The following is a 21908-nucleotide window of genomic DNA, read 5'->3' as shown; positions in this document are numbered from 1 at the left end:
AAAGAAACTCATAAAGGAATATAATATGTATTTGTCTCCATATATTTGAGTACTGTGGTAATAGCTATTCTACCATAACCATTTAGTTAAAAAAAAGATTGAATGTTGAGTTACAGTGTTTACAAAATCATTCAGGGATATACTTGGTGTAAAACAGTCACCTGCAATGCTACTTCATTTACTTTCTAGATTTAAAAGAATTATAGCTTAAAAATAGAATAAATTATTTTAAAGTAGGAAAAAATAAGTTATATAAAGTTAAATCAAAATAATTCCTACAGATCCACAAACACTTCAGATTTCACCCAAGGCCTGGAATGTCAGAAAATGCATGACTGATGGGGGCTGTTATCAGCTCACATTTAAAGGACGCTACTTCTATTTGGTGAAAAAGTATGAACCGGAAGCAAGAGACTTCTCAGAATGGTGGTAAAGATTATCTTAAAGATATTTACATGATGTCTACAAGCCAATAATTTGATATCAATAAAAAATAACACTTGTATCGTCATAATTACTACCAAATAGTCTGGAGTAAATTACTTAATGTTTATCCTTCACCATCCTTAAGGAAAGCAGTCATTTACCTTTCTAAATTTATAGACTGCTATAAATCAACTGCTTTTATTAAAGTATGCAAATTAAATATGCTATCTACAACTTATTTTTGAAAGGGAGAGAGAAAAACATTATCACAGTTCTCTAAATTCTATATAAAAGTTTTTCCTCCAAATACTTTCTAGATCTATGTTTCCCAGTGTCACAGGACTCCCTGTTTACACTCTGAGAAATCACAGTTCATTCTGCTATGTCTGATTCTGAAACTATGTGTCTATACCAAGGGCCAGCCTCACCAACCTCTGTGAAGAAAGAAAAGAATTGATGTGGGGGTAATAGAATATAATTGTTAACCTTTAAAAATGATGATCACATCTTTGCTTCTGGGGAAAAGCCAAGCAATATTCTTAGAGCTCTGTAGAAAATACTGGTTTGTTTTAAGTGTTGGAAGCCATGCCTGATATAGAACATAATATTTAAGACTGACTAGAAAAATGATGTATTCCAGATGTTTTAAGTTCTACATTTTGAATTGAATTGAAGACTCATTATCCATGTATCTCAAAGTAAAATTCATGGAATTGGGAAGTTCTTAAGAAGTAGTTATTTATGCATTAGTATGTCATTGCTGGGAATAGGTAAAGACAAATAAGATTAATAGCTGTAATAAGGTGTGACCTAGTTAGAAATGGATATAATATTTATACATGCAGTATCAATGTCATGTGAAATCATTGTATGTACAAGCCACTGTTGCCTTTATGGATCATTTTCAAAAAAATATCTTCTATAGAATCCAAGAAGAACAATTTTGAGACATATTTTGGGATTTTCTAAAATAGATTCTGCCAAATGGCTCTTGGAAATTCTGGCACTTTCTATATTCTACATCATTTAAGGGAAGTTTTCTATCTTAAGCAACAATATTGATATGTCCCTACAGTTGTGCTGTAGATGACAAATTCTCCCTGTTCAGGGACAATTATTGCCCTATAACATCCTTCCTAGTTAGAGTGTAACTCCTGAGGCAGTGTTGTACTATGGACTGAGAGGGGCATTGAGATCTGGCAAACCTAAATGAAAGCCTAATCTATGAGTAATTAAATGTACTTGATGCAGGAGTGTTTCTATCTATCTGCTGTTTTATTGGTTAATTAATAAAGAAACTGCTTGGCCTGATAGGTTAGAACACAGGTGGGTGGAGTAGACAGAACAGGATGCTGTGAGTGAGGCAGATGCCTCGGGCAATTGCCCTGCGTCTCCTCTCTGGGACAGATGCAATGGAGCCAGCTGCCAGGTCAGACATGCTGAATCTTTCCCGATAAGACACCACTCGTTGTGTTACACAGATTATTAGATATGGGTTAGTCAAAATGTAAGTAAGAGGCTGAAACTAGTGGGCCAGGCAGTGTTTAAATGAATACAGTTTGTGTGTTGTTATTTCGGGGCATAAGCTAGTCAGGCAGCCGGGAGCTAGGGGGCAGGAACGCAGCCTTCTGCTCATCACTACATGCACTTATCTGTCCAAGATATAAAATCTCCTTAGACCTCAGTTTCAAATTAAATCTAATCCTGGCAGCTCATGAATACAGCTCTTGACTCATGTTACACACAGCGAATGAAGCAAACTTAACCCAGTATACAGCCATCTTCGTAGAATGACCTCAGGACTACACAGGTATTTCTCAAAGAGCTTATTCCTCATAAAGATTCTTTATGTAGGGTTTCCCAAATCCCCTGCCTAGTAGGTCATAAGCTTCAAGTAGCTGATACATCTTTTTTTTTGTTTTTTTTGTTTTTTTTTTTTGTTTTTTTTTTTTGAGCCTGTCCTGGAGCTAGCTCTTGTAGACCAGGCTGGCCTCGAACTCAGAGATCCGCCTGCCTCTGCCTCCCGAGTGCTGGGATTAAAGGCGTGCGCCACCACCGCCCAGCTGCTGATACATCTTCTATGCACATAAGCCATCCATGCCCTACAGTGACAGCAGTGCTGGCATCACCCACTATTTCTGTACCTGCTCTAACATGACAGTGCTTAGGTCTGAACAAGACACTCTCCAACCAAATGACACCATAGCTTGATGAGTTTTATATGTATAAACCACTGTGCTTTTATCTGCCTTACAAAGCAACAAGTTTATCACTGTCCTATTTTAAAGATCAATTTTGTTTTCTACTTTTGTAATTTCTTGGGGTTTCATTGCTGTAGGAATTCCTACAGCCAGTAGCCTGTAAGTTACCTGCCTGCTTGGGCATTGCCTCTTATACTATATATGCCCATGTAAAGCACAGGTCTGGCATCTCTTCCAGTGGCATGATTCGGTTCCTGTTCCCCATTCATGCAGAGAATTGTGATCTGTGAGTCTATCCCTAAATAAATAACCCTTTACTATACTCAATTCTGAGCTAGTGTGAGGTTTTATTTTAGCAACTTTCTTCTTCTGGCTCCCTTGTGGATCCAGACTTCACACATAGTGGGTGGACTGGCTTAAAGGCCTAACCAACCCATAGCCCAGAAAGTCTCCCAAACCCGCTTGTTTGGCTTACTTTTATATAAGCATTTTTGTAAAACCCCTGCCAGAGCAAATCTAACTGCGTGAGGCAACTTGGAAATTTCCCAAGCTTGTGAACATCCCCTCCCCAAAACAGCCATGTTCATTGCCACATGGCAACTTGTGCAGCTTCTGGTTTGTGCTCCCTGCCAGTAAGTTCTGGAAGTTTTGGTCTGTGTACGTTAATTTGTCAAGCAAAGCATATTTCTCAGTGTTTAACCAGTACTAAGGCGGGAAGCTAAAGCTCCTCAGGACCATTTGTGCTGCCACCTGTTGCACTGATGCTAGTTACAACTCTGCAACAATGAAACCTGCTGGACAATAAAGAATATTACACCTAAAACAATTTACCAGACTTCACAACAGGTACTTAATAAATCGAAACTTGAAAATTATATAATTGCAGACAACATTACCATTGAAACTTTTAGTAGTTTTTTTGCTAGTACTATGCATTGTATTCTGCCAGACATATATGATTATTGTGATACATCCATTTATTAGATATTAGAACTAATTTTTTTCTTCATATTATATCCTTAAGAAAAGTGTTTGATAACAAAGCCAAAAATGAAACACTTTTAGAAATGATATAGTCTTTACATGATGTGGGAGAGTCTTCTGTTTGTGTTGATTTCATTCGTTAATAAAGAAAACTGCCTTGGCCCATTTAATAGGCCAGCCCTTAGGTGGGTGGAGTAGACAGAACAGGAAGAAGGAAGTAAGGTAGATGCCTTGGGCAATCGCCATGCCTCTCCTCAGTGGGACAGTCACAATGAAGTCAGCCACCAGGTCAAACATGCTGAATCTTTCCCGGTAACACAGATTATTAGAAATGGGTTAATCTAGACGTGAGAATTAGACAATAAGAGGCTGGAACTAATGGTCCAGGCAGTGTTTTAATGAATACAGTTTGTGTGTTGTTATTTCAGGGCATAAGCTAGCCGGTGGCTGGGAGCTGAGCAGGATGAAAAGCAGGCCTGTTTGCCTCATCACTACATTTACAGACTAAAAATGAACAGGTAGCTGACAGGATTAATACCAATGAAGATCAAAAGTTACCTGAAAAAATTAATACTATTGAAAAGGGTAACATTAATTTGTCAGACAAAATTGAATCCAAGTCTAAGGATACTGAGAAATTATCTGACAGAATTCATACTCTTTAATTTGACAATCAAAATTTGTTAAAAAGTTAGGATAGGTTTGCAGATAGAGTATCTCTCTAGGAAGGAAATCTGCACACTATCCAAATAATGTCCAAGAATGAGGTGTTATCTTTAAAAGAAAAACTTCAGACCTAGGAATCACATGTGCAGAATAAGGACTAGGTGCCTCAATGAAATCACTAGAATACAGGTCAGGAGATTCAGGCTTTATAAAAGACAATAGTAAAAAGATTTTAAACAATTGAGGAAAATATTCGAGCTGATGAGCAACAAAAGAAGGTACAAAAAGAGGACTTAACATCAATAGTGGCTGTCAGAGATGTCTTAACCTGGATTTTCACTTCTTACCCTGTAATTTACTCTGGAAAATAGGAATAGCAAATCCAGATGCTAGATGAGTATTTATTGAATCTCTCACTTTTGAAAATGCCAACTTAGATTGTCAAAAGATACTTGGGCCTTTAAAGGTTAGATAAACACCTATGGATGAATGGATCCTACATACAATGAACATTGAAACATTTGACTATAATACTGAATCTTGTATAGGAGAAGCAATTTCCAAAGGGATGAGAAGACATCAAAATGCCAAAAGTGTTAATTGTAGTAAAATAGGAATATGAGAACAGATTGTAGACAAGCCATTCCTAGGAATAATATTTCCTCTGGGAATGATAGGAATAGGAAGACTCAGCCTTCAGGTATGTGTAGAAGGTGTGGCAAAGGCCAACATTGGACCAATGAATGCAGATCAACAAAAGACAGACAAGGCTCCAGATACCATCAGGAAATTTCTTGGCAGGCCTCTCTCAGCACCCCAATCAAAAAGTCACTGTGGAGGACATGTCTCACAAGGAAAATTAAAAATCCAGAGCCTTCTGTAAAAGACCATACTGTTCTGATTAATGGAATAAACATGGAGGATAAATCAAATACTCCAATAGGAAACATATTTTGGTAGACTTCTATAAATGATGAAAGACCAAAGCTAAGAGTGTGTATAAATGGCATTGTAATTGTGTGTTTGATAGACACAGGTGTGGATGTAAGTATCATTACTCCACAATCTTGGCATTGAAATTGGCCTCTTCAGTTACTAATAATTAGAACCCAATCTCAAGTGAAACAAAACAGGAGATGGTTGAATGCATAGGTGCAGAAGGACAGAGAGGAAGCCCAAGGCCATAAGTGGCTAATATTACAGTGAATGAATTTATGTGGTTGTAACCTGCTGCAACAATGAAATACCAAGATTAACATTCCTGAAGTCCCAGAAACTCATAATTCTGGGAAAGATATTAGAAGGTACTATGCCCAAAGGTCACCAGCCATTCAGGCTGTACAAGAACACAAAGGGGTACAAATGGGCCTACTTTTAAAATCGTTAACTGAGAAACCAATATAGTTTAAACAGTGGCAGTTAACACAAGATAAACTACAGGCTATAGATCAACTGGTACAGAAACAACTAGATGCTCAACATATTAAAAAATCAACCAGCCCTTGAAAATCTCTTGTATTTGTTTTTAAAAAGAAATGTGGTAAATGGAGAGTGGTGACAGATCTAAGAGCTGTCAAGAAGGTAATTCAATCTGTGGGTCCTCTATGATCTGGAATTCCTCTGCCTTCTCTATTACCAAAAGGATGGCCTCTTATAGTTATTGATTTGAAAGATTGTTTTATTTTTCACTATACCTGTACAAGAAAAGGACAGAGAAATAAGTTGCCTTCATAGTTCCCACTTAAAATAATTCTCAACCTACTAGCAGATACCAATGGACTGTCCTTTAACAAGAAATTCTCAATAGCCCCACCCTATGCCAATGCTTTGTAAGTCAGTCATTGGAAAAAATATGTAAAAAAATTTTTAAATCTGTAATTGACCATTACATTTTGTTATCTGATTCAAATACCGATACTTTAGAAAGAAAGAATGTTTGAAGAAGTAAAGAAAGTTTTGCCAAAATGGGGATTACAAGTTGCTCCTGAAAAAAATACAGAAAAGATTCTGTCAATTACATAGGTTATAAAATAGGTTGACAGAAAATTAGAACACAAAAGGCACACATTAGGAGAGATTGATTGCTGACTCTTAATGACTTTCAGAGTTCTTTAGGAGACATATCCAGTCTACAACCAACTCTTGGGATAACATCCAATCTAATAGCTCATTTAAACAAAACCTTTGATGGTAACAAAGATTTTAATAGTCCCAGAGAATTAACAGCTGAAGCAGAAAAGGAATTGATTGTTGTTGAAGAAAAATTACAGGAGGCACATGTGGATAGTATGAATCCAAATTTTAATTGAATTTTAGTCATATTGACTTCCAAAATTGCTCCTATAGAAATTTTAATGCAAAGGGAAGATATTATCTTAGATTGGATATTTTTTACCACATAAACAAAGTAAAAAATTAAAAACTTATGTGGAAAAAGTGAATTAGTTATAAAAGAAAAATTGAGACTTCCTCAACTAGTAGGTGTAGAACCAGCAGAAATTATAGTGCCTTTTACTTCTGATGAAATTAAAATATTATGGGAAGACAATGAACCTTTGCAAAGAGCTTGTGCTAAATTTTTAAAGAGAGATTAATAGCAATTATCCCAAAACTGAAAGAATTAACCTTATAAAGAGAACTAATTGGATCCTTCCCTGCATTGTACAGGACATACCAATAACTGGAGCCTGTTCATTCTTTACTGATGCAAATATATCAGGAAAGTCAGGATACAAATCAGAAGATTTAAGTAAGGTGGAACAAAGCACTTATAATTCTGTTCAAAATGCAAAATTATATACTACTCTCATGATACTAAGGAATTTTAAAGAAGCTCTTAAAATTGTTACTGATTCATAATATGCAGAAAGAGTTGTCTTGCATATTGAAACAACTGAAATTATACCAGATGATCCAGAATTGACTTCACTATTCATACATGTTCAATATATAATTAGGAATAGGCTCTGTCCCTTATGGGTCTGCCAAGTCCTCTAGGATAAGGTAATGCAGAAATTAATCAATTATTGATTTGAAATGTGTTGAAGGCCTCAGAATTTCATAAGAAACATCATGTTATTAATAACTGTTTAAAGAGTCTTTATTACATGAAAAAAAAGCTAAGGAGATTATAAAAATGTCCTACTTGCTCTTTCTATAACCAAACACTGCTACCTGCAGGGAGTAACCCAAAGTGTACTCAAAGGAATGAAATCTGGCAGGTGGATGTGTTCCACTTTTCAGAATTTGGAAAATTAAAATATGAACATGAATATGAATAAAATCATTGACACTTAGTCAGGTATTCAACAGGCAACTGCTTTGAGCTCAGAAAAGGCTGATTCAGTAATCACACATTTATTAGAAGTTATGGCCATCATGGGTATACCTGCACAAAAAAAAATCAGATAATGGTCCAGCATATGTCTCTAAGAAAATGAAATGATTTTTTGCTTATTATAATAAAAAACATATTTGTAGGTATACCCCACAAACCTACAGGTCAAGTAGTTATAAAAAGATCAAATTGAACTATAAAGAATATGTTAAACAAACAAAAAGGAATGAAAAATATCCCCTATTAAAAAGATTATATAATGCTTTATTGATCTTGAATTTTCTTAACACTAATGAGAAGGGACAACAGCAGCAGAGAGACATTGGATAATAGAAAAGTTTTCTGAAATAAATCAGCAAGTGTATTCCAAAGATGTGTTGACCTCACAATGGAAGCCAGGAGATTTTTACATTGGGGGAGTGGTTTTGCTCTTGTTTCAACAGGAGAAGAAAAATTATGAATACCATAAAAATTAATAAAGATTCATTTTTAAAAAGAGAAATTTCTTGAGAAAGAAATTATGGCTCATCCACAGGGGTGACAACCATACATGTGGTAAGGAAACTATATAGGGTTGGGGCACGGTTATTGTCTTGTCTTTATAGGAAAATACACATCTTCAAAAATTCAAGAGACCATGAATATTTGGGTGCTGACAGAGGAAAAGTAACTATCCAATAAAGATCATCAAAAAAGGAATATGACTTATAAGGACAGGTGATCAAAACATATACATTTACAGAGAGAGAGAGAGAAAGAGAGAGAGAGAGAGAGAGAGAGAGAGAGCTAGTTTGGGAGTTGGGCAATGGCTCCATCCTTCTCTACATCAAAGTATGTAGTTAATCTAAAATTTCAGAGTTTCTGTTTCATGTCAGAAGCCAAGGTATGGGATAAAAGGAAGAAAGGATTTAGAAAAGCAATTTATTTTTTCAGACCTATTTTGTCTCTATCATACCATTAATTGAATATATGTCTGTATAAATAATATTTAAGTTTTCTACAATGATCAATGAATTTTCCTGGAGTAATCTTTGATGTTTCCTGGAGGAAGATGGGGCTCCACAACAGCTCCACCTGGTTGATATGACGTCATGATGCTTATAGTGTTAATATAAGATCTGTTTTTGGTTACCAGCTACTCAAGATGGTTCCAACTTGGTTAGCTGAAATGGTGCACTTTTTACAGTGTTCTGGCCAGACCTCCAAATAGGAACCTCAGAAAAAACCCTACAGAATACTCAGAGACCATTGGCAATTATATGAAACAATAATGTTGGAACTTAGCCATCATTTAACTTTCACAGGATCCCTTAGAAAAAACATTGCCCCCATGACAGCTGGAAGTAATTCTAGAAGATGAAATCCTCACTCCCAACAAAGTTTGTCCTTAGGGTTAGGGATATCATTTAGGTGTTGATTATAATTGGTATATGGTTGGGAGTTGGGGGAAAATAATGTAAGCTCAGGGATCTCTTGGAAAAAAGGGAAATTTAATGGGATAATAGATTAGTGTGAGCTTACTCACACTAATAATAATAGTGAGTAATAGAGTGAATACTTGTGAGCTATTATTGGCAATTTACATTGGTTTAGATTCTTGTATATTGATAAAAACTTAAATAATATTAAATATGTCCCTATTTTCATCTACTATAATTGTATACTAGGCAAGGTTATTTTGTCATATTGTATGCACGCATGCTTCTACTTCTGCTTAATACATTTTGTATATTGATACAATTTTAGGATATTGCATTATATATTTCTACATCTGATCAAGATGCTTATACATTGTTTACATTTTGAGGTCATTGTCCTTATTTATTGTATTTGTTGTTTAAAGATTGTTTAATATTCTAATATGAAGTCTTAGTCTTTAAGTTATATAGGTATTAAGAATTATAGGTCAATAGTTATCCATGTTTGTCATTATTATAGTTAGACTAATCAGATTCTTTAGAAACAAAGAGATTGTATTCTGCATAGATAGGTAATCTTCAACCACTTCAAAGAGCTGTAGAATATGTCATTTAAATAACTTAGGGTTCCATTTAAGTTAGACAAAATTGCTACTGGCAGCACCAATCTGTTCTTGAGAGAATGTTGAGGACTGAAGACACTCCACTTGGAGCTTGTTTTCTTCTTGGCAAACTGGCCTTTGGGCAAGGAAGTGCCATGCATTGACCACTGACAAAATGCCTGATATCCAGACAGGACAAGCAGGATGCAAGAAAAAACTCTCAAATCTTGCCAAGACAGGTTAACATGGTTTTGAAAAATTTCCTGCCTCTGAAAATGGTCTGTCAATTACTCTAGACCTTAGCCAAAGTTGCTTGCTCCCATGTTGCAAATGTGATTGCCCAGTTGTCTCTGTTATTTATTGAACATTTTGGAATTTGCTTGATTGTACTTCCTGCTTACTCAAGTAACATTATTTCCCTTCTAGGGTCTTCTTTGAGGTTGAAGACTAGATAGTTGTAGTTACTTTTTCTCTCATGACTTGGGCAAGTTATTCATAATACAAGACTTAAACTCCTTAGGATAGGATAATTTTGAGGCATTTATCACATATTTCTTGCTTGATACTTTTTATGCTGGTTGTAATTCTTATTTTTATACCTGATATTTGTTCCTATTGTATATAATTTTGTATTAGGCTTAAAACTCTCTTATTTAAACAAAAGGGGAGGTGCTGTAGGAATTCCTACCACTAGTAGACTTTAAGTTACCTGGCCACTTGGGCATGGCCTCTTATAATATATATGTCAGTGTAAACCACGTTGCTGGCCTCTCTTCCAGTAGCATGATTCAGTTCCTTTCCCCCGTTCATGCAGAGGATTGTGATCTGTGATTCTACCCCTAAATAGATAACTCTCTATTATACTCAGTTATGAGCTGCTAGTGTGGGATTTATTTTTAGCATCCTTCTTCATTTCATAGTCCAAAAAGTTTTAGATATTAACTTATTTGCACTTATGTATGATTTGGTTCTATTTTGCAACTGTAATTTTAAAAATTCCACTCCATTTCCTTTTAAATTATGGAGGAAATATATCAGTTGTACTCAAACATTGCATTTTTCCATAATACAATCACAGCCTTCTTTATTTACTAACATTTCTCAGAAAGCACTGCTGCATCCATGAGCATATCACAGTTTTAAAGGCACTAACAGTTGCACAATTACTGCTTAGACCTCTCTGATGTAAAACAACACAAAAAGGATGACGTGATTGGTAAATACAGTGGTTGAAAGCATAATTGAGATTATTTGGAAGAAGACATTAGCTACTTAATGTCAGCCTTAAAAATATCATATCACCATTAAAGAGAAGAAAATACATTGCCAACATGATGTCAGCCAATGGAGCAATAATAGTTCTTTATTATACTACATTTCTATTCTTCATGCTGTCTTCTTCAGTAGACACCACAATGTATCATCTCAGCTGGTTCCTTAAACAGCACTCAGATAAAGAAAGATGTGTGAGAGCTAAATCAAGAATAATGCTCAGAGAATCCAGACTTGATTTTACAGTAGATATCAAAATATATAAATTTAAAGAAAATTGATAAAGAAGACCATGAGTAACTATGGTCAAATGAATGCAAGTAGGATCCTCTTAGGAAAGATTATGAAAGGATATTTGGAGAAGCATTAGACACTGGCCACATTTTAAAAAATAATTTGGTGTTATATTCTTGTTTGTTTTTCAAGACAGGGTTTCTTTGTAGCTTTGAAGCCAGTCATGGAACTCATTCTGTAGACCAGGCCAGCCTTGAACTCACAGAGATCTGCCTGTCTCTGCCTCTCAAGGGCTGGAATTAAAGGCATGTGCCACCATCACCTGGCATTTTATTCTTGAATTCACAAGTTATCTAATAGTCCAGGTAACCAGGGCAAACTTCACTCAAGAGTACTTTAGGACTCCTGAATAGAGTGTTTGTTGGGTAATGTCTCCCCACACCACTGTATACAAGGAGCTCTGAGTCCTCAAGTAAATGGAATGGTCTATGTCCCCAAAGCTGCAGGAACGCCCTTTCCCCAACAGTACATGGAATATGCATGGAGTTTTACTTTGTATAGATCTAAAAGAAATGGCCCCAATAGGTTTACTCATTTAAAAGATTGGTGTCCAGTTGGCTGTGCTGTTTGAGGTGGTGAAGTCTTAAGGAGATGGAGTCTTACTGGAAGTAACACACCTCTGGGAATGGGCATTGAGAATTCAGTCTGCCCACATCTAGTTCATTCTCTCTGCCTTGTTTTTGCTGTTGAAGAAGTGTCTCTGAGATTTGTCCTCTGACTTCCTGTTGCCATGCCTCCCCACCAACCTGGACTTCTCTCTTCTTCTGGACCCTAAAGCTAAAATAACTCTTTCTTCTACAACTTGCCTTGGTGATCATATTTTATCACAGCAAAAAAGTAACTAATCTACTAATACCACATGAAGTGAGTTCTGCTCCCATCCCTGCCTGCCTGGTATAGAAAATGAACCATGAACTCTTCATGTAACTCACAGATGCTGCCACTGTGCAGGGGGGTATAGATCTGACTATTGACAGCTTTGGGAGTGAGAGCTAAAGCTTTCTGTTCTTTTTAAAGGATACATTTATTTTTATGAATATGAATATTTTGCTTGCATATAAGTATGTGTAACATGGAAGTCCCAGGAGCCAATGGAGCCTAGAACTTGAGATACAGACAGTTTTGAGCTATCCTGTGGCTTCTGGAAACTGAACCTGGGTCCTTTGCAGGAGCTGCAGTACTCTTAGCCACTGAGGTGCCTATTCAGCTCCCAAAGCTTTCAGAAGTGTACTATATATATTCATGTACTACACATTCTTATCATTATTGACCTCAGGCAGAAATTTGAAGCTGTATATTTAAGGGCATATGTGAGTTTAATTTTACATTGGCCAATTCAAAAAATGAAAAAAACAAGTTTTAAGTAAAATTGCTGAACATGAGGGCATATCCTTAGATTCTATTACAAGTGAAGTTAAGAATTCTTTATGATTTTGTTGTTGGAAAACAAACCCAGGGCCTTGAACAGACAGGCTAGGCAAAGCAACTAAACCAACAATATGATCAAAACACTATTAAAACTAATCGTTGATTCAAAATGTATAGAGTAATACACTGAGATTTTGTAACTTCATAGGCATGGGATTTTATGTTAATAATACATTCTGAAAATTTCTTAACATTATAATACACAGTTATTATAGTGGGAGCGTAAGAAAAATAAGAGGTGGGCATCAGACTGCTGTCACTGCATTGTCCATTCTGAACTACAGTCCAAAGCAGATGAAACAGGTCCAATGGGACCTTGGAAGAAAAGGGTCATCACAAAGGGAGATGAGTGACTAACAGTAAATTGTGCAACAAGAGATGAACAAAAGTAAACACATGATTCCAAAAAATAGGAAGAGAATCATGAACATAGAATATCAACTAAGGAGCATTATTTGAAAAATAAGCAGAATCAGTCGTTTCAAAGAAATACAGTGGGGAAGAAAACTCTACCTTGACAGGCCAACATCAGCATCATAAAAATGGATTAGAGTCTATTTTTGCACCCATGCTTTCTCAAATATTTCAATGGTTTGGGTGCTGATAAATAAGTAAATCATGTGTCATCTAGTTAGAATAAATATGTAAATGAGGTGAGGATCAAGGCCAAATCTATTTTTAGAAATATTTTTCAACCCTTTTGGTTTCTTGAGAGAGACTGGAGAAATGTTCTGTGAAATACTTAGCACATAAATAAGGTGTTTTCAGACATTCTTATTATTAACAGAACTGGAGATCTAGCACTGTCAAAATGCATGGAAAGAAAGTAAAATTTGCTTTTGGAATCATTGGAATTTATATGGCCTTGAACTTCGAGGGGAGTTCACAGAACGAGGTGAGCAAGGAGAGGGCTTCCCATGTGTCAGCTAGTGCAGAGTTGACACTGGTGGTAATTAAAAGCAAGATGGAAACAGATGGGCTTAGAACAATAATCATGCAATTTTTTCAGCATATAATTTTATTTTGCCAACTGGGAAATTCATTTTATATCACTCAGGAAGAAAATTAACACATTATATGGGTTTCAATTGCTTGTGACATTTAAAAATTTAAGCTACAAATATAACAGTACTCTAAATCCTGGCCTCTGCACCATCACCTTGAAAATTCTGCCCTCCTTCCAAATGTAGCAAATGACATCAATAAACTGTCAAAGCTAATAAGAACAAAAAAGGTCCCAACAAATTAACATTGTCAGTTATTCAAAGAACAGAGGAAAGCTTCCAACAAGTATTTAAATTTATTGAGACAATCAAAAGGTGGCAACTAGCCACAGTGTTCAAAATTATATTTCCTACTAATTCTAACTTACACTAAATAAATATGTACATAGCCAGATCAAATGGGAATTACTTCTGCTTATTTGGGCTCATATAATTTTTACTATGACTTTTAATAATTAATATTCAAACTTCTGGAAAGTAAAAAAATAGATATAACAACTCTATAGTCATTGATTATTGTAGTGTTTTATTGCTAAAATATTGCAAAGATGAGAAACTGAGTGAGATTATTAGTTTCCCATTCTCTAGTGTGTTTGCAGGTTCCCCAACTATAAGCTTACTTTACTTTTTGTTTCCTTAATGCCTACTCTACTCCAACAATCTAGTGCTATCACTTTCTAGGAGAATCTTTCAGACTTAACATTTATTTTATGAAAAGTTCATCTAAGGAGTTTGAGGGAAATATAGAAGTCATTAAAAGGCTTGCTTTAGAATCATGACAAATTGAGAGCAATCCCTATTACCCACATGGAAAGCTAAAGGTGTTGGGACAGGCTTAGAATTCCACCTTTGTGGAGTCAGAGGCAGGCAGATCCTGGGCCAACTGATACCCATCTTAAACTACTTGCTCAGTCCCAGGATACTGAAAGACCCTGCCTTAAAAGACAGCACTTGAGGACAAAGGAAGAGCAGCAAGTCTTGTCTTTTGGTCTCTTAATGTGTGCACATGTGTACCTGCATGCACACACATGCATTAAATCACACAGAAGTACATCTTAAGTGTATCATTTACCTTATCAGTCACTATTTCCACTCCATTTCCCCAAGACATGGATAAATATATTCATTTTTCTTTTTTTGTTATTGACCAAATATTAAGAGCCAAGGTCACTCAATCAAAACATGCTTTCAAGAAAGATGCAGTAAATCAACTCAATCAAATTATTCACTAGTAAATGATCCCTCTTTCTAGTGCTTGTGGGGACAGTGGAGAATGGTTGGCTGTGACCATAAACTAGTATCATAAATAAACAAGATGGCCAATTGTCAAGAGGTAAAAATTACAGTACTGAAAATGCAATTGGGTTTCAGAGACCTTAGTCCTAACACTGCTGGCAGTCAAGAGAAGCAGTATTTTATCTCTCAGCCTTGAAGGTCACCTTTCTTTTCCTTTACTATAATTTAGAACTTGAGACTAATCACTGCTGACTGTCATAACAAAGTAAGAAATAAATCAGCAATTTAAACTTGTATTAAGCAGTAAAAATGTGTGTTTCTTTTAACACACTACATAAACTGTTTAGTACAGTGAAGTGTTTGGCATTGTTGACAAAATCAATTACTTAAATGTTGACATTGTAGTCATATTTATACACTAGCAACTTGAAATAATATGTATTGGAAATACAGTTATAGTCAATATGATAGTCATTGAACAGGTTCATGCCAGTTAGAAGCAATGAATATTTCATCATTTTAAGTTAAGATGACTAAAATATCAAAAAAGAAAAAAAGCCTATGTTAAAGACTACAAACCGCAGCTATTTGAACAAATATTTGGACACAAGGCATTAAAAGAATTTTAAACTTATGTTTGCTACATTTTATTTTCCTGTCAATGAGATTTTAATATGGATAACTCTAAAATCTGACCTCTGAATTAAAGGAACATGGCAGTACCCAAGAAGTTTACCATGAGACATAAAACCGTGAAAATCACTAAGCGTGAAAGGCAAAGTTCTTCACCTGTAGAAGAGGCCTAAGAAAACACTAAGAAACAAGGCATTCCTGCCTGAGCCCACACAATACTTAGCATCGCATTAAAATGGCTGCATTTAGACAGCAGTATTTGATCTCAAATGGAAATAAATCCCCACAGAATAACCAAGGTTTCATCTCTTAGTCGTGATTTTTCTTGCTATCATGGCATGTTCCTAAATAGAGAGGGTTACTAACTTGGGCCACATGAAGAGTATTTTCATTTTTACACATTTATTTATTTTTTGTGTGTGCTCATGTGCCATGGTGCATATATGGTAGTCACAAGACAACGTGTGGGAGTCCGCTTTCTTCTACCATGTGAGTATTGTGTTGGTTTAAACACATCAACAAAACCTCATAGTGCTAAGAATGTGTCAGCACTGGAGTTAGAAAAAAATTAATAAAGTATTTCTCCTTGATACCATTTAACCAAGAGCAAGGACAGATTTCAATTCTGTTGCTTGTTTCTATTCTCGTGTTTTCTGTCATAGAATGTAGCTATGTCTACATGAATGCTATCTTGTCAATACATTTCTCCCTGGCTCTGTCTGTGTGTTTATAACAAAGAGCTTGGCTCTCATTTTCTGAACAGCACAGAAAGAATCAACTTGAGTAGAGTACTGTACAGCAATCTTTAACAGAGTTACAAGCGATGAAGTCACTGATTTCAACTGACTTCAAATGATCCAAAAAACAGAGTACCACAAAGATTGTTTATCAAACAATATATATATATATACGTTGTGTCCAACATTTATGGTGGATATTCACTTATTAAACACATTTTTTCTTACAAATAGTTTTCAGTACACATTAATACATATACTCATGTATTGCTTTCCAGGGGCATGGAAAAGCATATAATTTAAGTTATGCATTATTAGGCTGTAAAAGTTGATTACGTAGAAAATTTAAAACAGGAAAGCTTAGTTGTTTTCTTGAAGTTAGGTTAAACAGCCTGAGTACACAGGAGGATAGCAGTCTTGTCTTAAGTGACCTCAAGGTGTATTATTAATTTTGGCTATATGTAAAGTCCAGGAAAAGTTCTAGTTTCTTCAGGTAGAAGGGATGCTTTCAGAATAATGCATCACAGGATCTGGGTGAGGGTCAGGGCTCACGCTCTCAACATCTTTCTACTGAGACATCTCACTGACCAAATGAGTGATTATTCTTCTTGCTATAACCTAAGCCTGGCACTGCTCTAATTTAATAACTTTTCTACCTGCTAACATCTGGATTATGTTGTCTGCCATATCTTGTCTGTGACTAGGCGCTGGAGAGTAAAAAGAGATTTCTAAATCACTTCACAATCTGAACAATCATAAATCTGAAGTAATTCTTGCTTATTTTTGACAACTTAGTTTTCAGTTAATGAAATGGAAGAAAATGATAGTCTCTGTGATCTTCTTGATCCTTTGTCCTAAAGAGGACAACTAAGAATTGTCTGAGGTACCTCTCAGAGCAGTGAGGGTACTTTTTCAGTGTTATCTCCCACATGCTGAGAGCAAAAAAGCACCCTCGGCTTTAGGGATGCAGATTTCCAAAGGACAAACTGAAGCATCAGGATTGACTAATATCATAAAATTGTTAGCATTAAGTCACACCTTTCCAACCTTCAAACTTCATCAAGAATATCTATTCTTTATCAAACTTCAGGTAAAAAGTAAGTATTGTTCTCCATTTTCCTGAATCATAATTACAGAAGGCTCTTGTGTACAGATTATTTAGATGAAATAAAGGTATCTGCCTCAGTTTTCAGCATGCCAAGGAATAATTGTTCTCATTCAGTGCTATGTCTCCATCTGAAGGTATAAAATTGTATAATTATGATGAATTATCACATTTACAATATATAGTTATTAAATTACACATTCTTTCTAGGGTCTCTAAGAAACTGTCACACTTTCATCTCTCTCTCATCTCTCATTGTCCCTACACAATTACTTTATTCTTCATTAATAAAGAGACTTGAGAAGACCTTACATGCCCACACTTAGACCTGGTTAGTCATCCTCATCAATGTGGACCATGAACCCAATACGGAGAAGTCCAACAGAACCATTATATACAAGCTGTCCATGCATGTACACTTATCATCTACCATGTTCTATATCTTTCTTTCTTCATACTTTAGGGACAAATTTTTCTACTTCCACTTTGTTCCGGATGCTTTCCTCTCTTGATGTTAATATCCTGTCATCCTAACCCCCAGATGAATTGCATTAGTCAGCCTAGTGTATGAGAAAAACACTCTCATGTAAGAGACCCAAATACCTCTCATCCTTTCCTGTCTTGTGAGGTTAGAGAAAACCATCAGCATCTGGGTACCAGGATGCAGAGATTGTATGTGCTGGGCTTGAATCTTGTGGTTCTCGTCCCTATGCACCATGAGCTATAAATCCTTGTTTATCTAGGCTGCAACTTTTGTTAATGTGTTGCAAATGAGCCAACACCTGTCTTTATCATACCAAAGCCCTGAAGCTAAAGGTATCTCCTTCTCAAGAAAATCGAGCCAGTTATTCATTCTTTCCTTTGTGATCAAATTTTGCCTCCTCACAATACCATCATCATCAAAACAAAAATATCCTAACCTTCTTCACCTGAATACCATCACATATACTTGGTTGGTTCCTATCTGTCCATTCTCTTTTAAGTCCTTATAACTATGCTCTTGCACACACCATTGTTCTAAGCTGCTCTTGCACACACCATTGTTCTAAGCTGCTCTCACACAGCATTGTTCTAAGCTGTTTGTACATATACCATTGTTCTAAGCTGCTTTTGTAGAGATCACAATGACATATAAATTTTTCAACTTGTATTTAATGCCTGGCCTCCAGGCTTTTTTGAGGTTTGAGTAGCATGTAACAAAACTGGTATCTCTTCCCCTTATGCCTCCTCTATTTTTTTTTTTTTTGAGGTAAGCATGCCATATATATTCGGTGAATTTTTAACATAGTTATTGAATCATTTTAGGAGACCCTATGAAGTCCAACAGGGTTTCATGAAAAATGATTTGTAACATGTTATTTCTCTTGAAAGAAAGATGGGGCTTAAATTGAAAGGGGTCTTTAACTGCCCATCAACTGGATTAATAATATAACTCTCAGTATGAATAATAGATCTTTTTGAGCCCTAGAAGTGCTCTGCATTATAAAAATGTTAGTAGTTGTTATAATAATAAACTACTATGCTTACTTGATGGTATTTAAAAATAAACTCAATTATTTAAAAAATCAAACAGCAAATGTCCCTGATTTAAAATCATTTTGTTAATACTTATGTTTTTACTTCCTTAATTTCTTTAATCTTTTTAAATGTAATTCTACTTTTCTTTCTTGCAGAGGCATTGATCATAGGCAATTTTGCAGAATTTTTTTATAATCCTATTAGATAATGTTGATATTTTCAAGTATCTCATTCATGATACTTGACAGACAGACAATGATGTTATAATGTAAAAGCCCCTTCTTTTGTTCTCTGGAAGTTTAAAGTACTATCTTCCAGACCAACAGAATTTTATAGAGGATAAATTTCAGATGCTAAAAAAAGAAAGAAATAGAGCCTCTAGAACAAAGGGAAAAGATTTTTTTAAAAAATATTTTTTTTATGAAAAGGTTATTATTCACAGAACTATTTATTTTCTGTATCTGCTCTATGGTTATTTTGTAAAATGCCACGTGATTCACTACCCTGTTTCTGAGCTCCAAATATTCTTGAAATAGCAAATGTAAAGTGGTGACAGAGTGGCACAAGTAGCCATGGCAACCTCGGAGTGAGGGAAGCCTGTGGAAGCATGGAAGAAGAGAACTACAGAGATAAACAAGAGTAAGAGTGGGAAAAAAAAAAAAAAAAAGCTGGCAAAATCATTGTCATCCAGTATAATAGTAAGCATATAATAAATAAATAAGCTTGGATAATTGTTTAATGAAGAATGGCTTCAACTTAAAAAAATGTTTTCAATTCCAAGTTACTATAAATCTTTGGATGTTGCTCTGTTGTCCAGGGACACTTTAAACACTGCAGCTAAAACCCTGGTTTTCTTTCCAATTGAGTAGTTTTCTATCCCCGAATCCTCAAAGATGTGCTAACAGAATATGTTACCCAGGATAATGACAACCTTAATCACAGTCTCCCCCTTTATTTTTAGTTAATGAAGCCAAGCAAGACCTTAATTGGAAGGCGAGGGTCTGAGTGCTGCAGATGTTTATATGCGAGGGACTGAGATGGAAACGATGGAATTGATTCTCCGGTTGCCTCACTGCTGCCTTTGACATGAGCCAGGAACGTGAACCACATCCCACAGGAACCAGTCCCAAAGGAGAAACATTGGGTTTCATCTTGTGTCCAATGATGGGAAAAGTTGGATTCCTGAACTGCTAGTCACAGTGAATCTGTGAATAGTTACAGAACCTCTGACTTGAGATTCAAATCTCTGTGATGAACGAGAGCAGTCAAACTCCTCCAGTCTGTGACACACTGCCTTCTGTCACACAAAGGTCTGTCTTGTTTCTGTCTGCAGGGTGGCTTAAACATTTTTCAACTGTTCTCACTTTCCCCTCAGAGGAACACAGCCAAATCATTGTTATAATTTTAAGACACTGGATACTTTGTCTAGTCCTTGTTGAAAGTATTTGAAAACTTTTTCACTCATCAAAATTATAAGCATTTAAAGAACACTTACCTCTAAGGCTGTTTTGAACTCCTAAGGCTATATCAAGGGCACTGAAAGGCAGAACAGGTTCACTGGCAATTTGTAAAATTACTTCTCCTGAGAGCTGAAATGAAAAAAAGAAGAATTTGTAGTATTCAATAGTTAAGATTGTCATTTTTAATTTATTGGTTATTTCACATTTTATTCTATGCCCAGAGTAATAATAAAAAGACACAAATTTAATTTTGCAAAATCCTTTTCCTCACAATTTTTTGAGTTTATATTTCTGTAAAGACAAAAAAACTATAGATGCCTTTCTCATGTCATAGGATAGTAAGAGATACAATGACTCATTCCTTCATGAGCTAAAATATCAAGAAGTTAGCATTTAAGATAATTCTTTACTTTTGAATTCAAATTAAGGTATGTTCTTGAATATATCACACACACACACACACACACACACACACACACACATATATATATATATATATCATGGCTAATAAATTTCAGAAGCATTACTAAGAATAACATTAAGCATTAAGAAAGGCATACCCAAGGGACTAAAGAACTATATCAGATTTGTTATATATTGAATGAAATACAGAAATGGGTAACTGTGTTTGGAGTTTCTCAGTAACCAGAGGTTGTTTTAAGTTATTTTTCTATAATGTATATCCTTTTTGAATGTAAAGAATTATCTTAATTTAATATCTAAAAAAATAAAGCTCTTTCTCTCCTCTTGATCTAATCATTGTATCTATTGGTCAGTCGGGACCATATTCATAAAACAAGCTTTGACCTGACTCAGTTAATGATAACACATGACTATACAAGGCACACACAGTTTCACTAAAGCAAACTCATGGTCTATGATGCTAATTTTCTTTGTTTTTAGGCAAAGATATTTAATGAGCATTGCTAGGCTTGTTCAATTTTATACATCCATATTTAAGTGAACATAGTTCATATCACATATATAATGCATAATTAGACTCTCATGGAGTTGATTTTATGTCTTTGGTTAAATTTACAATGTGGTAGAACTTTAGAGTAACATTTGCCATTGTGAGATAATCACAATACTTGCTTTTTGGGTCAGTGAGATACATAGAAAATGATACAGAGACTTTCGGGGACACTGAGACACGTGGGCTTGCTTGTGACATGCAGTCAAGTAAATAAACCATGAGCTCAGATCTATTGATTTTCCAATGTAATCTTTACTCTTCTATAGGGTGTAAAAGAAAGCTAAAATCCATCAATGAAAAAAGTCATGATACTTTTAAATTTAACAGGAAATAATTTAATAGCAAAATTTTAGTAAGAATAATCTTTGGTTTCCAAGAAAGCACCACAGTTTACGTTTTACTGTACCATATAAGTATGGTGCTTGGAATATGGATTCAGGGCTCAGGAAAACTGAATAAAGAGGAAAGGCCAAGTTTGTGAATTGAAAGAAGTTTTAAAAGCATAAGTGAGACCTTCAGCTGTGTTGGTAGAGTGCTTGCCACACATTCCCAGAGTTCTGGGTACAATTCCCAACACCACATAAACAGAGTGTGGTGGCTCATCATTGCAA

The 21908-nt window shown here is 35.4% G+C and overlaps 1 protein-coding gene across 2 annotated transcripts in view; it reads right to left on the bottom strand.

The window, feature by feature from the left end:
• Nucleotides 1-21908, bottom strand: part of Naaladl2 (N-acetylated alpha-linked acidic dipeptidase like 2) — an 883574-nt gene that overhangs the window by 54102 nt on the left and 807564 nt on the right. For both annotated transcript variants that reach the window (XM_038347191.1, XM_038347190.1), the window contains one exon: nucleotides 20357-20450. In XM_038347191.1, the coding sequence (XP_038203119.1) occupies nucleotides 20357-20450 (94 nt within the window). The remainder of the gene's footprint in view (nucleotides 1-20356; nucleotides 20451-21908) is intronic.

The sequence above is a fragment of the Arvicola amphibius genome, chromosome 11 (genome assembly GCF_903992535.2).
Source record: "Arvicola amphibius chromosome 11, mArvAmp1.2, whole genome shotgun sequence".
NCBI lineage: Eukaryota > Metazoa > Chordata > Mammalia > Rodentia > Cricetidae > Arvicola > Arvicola amphibius.
This window is presented reverse-complemented; position numbering and strand designations above follow the sequence as displayed.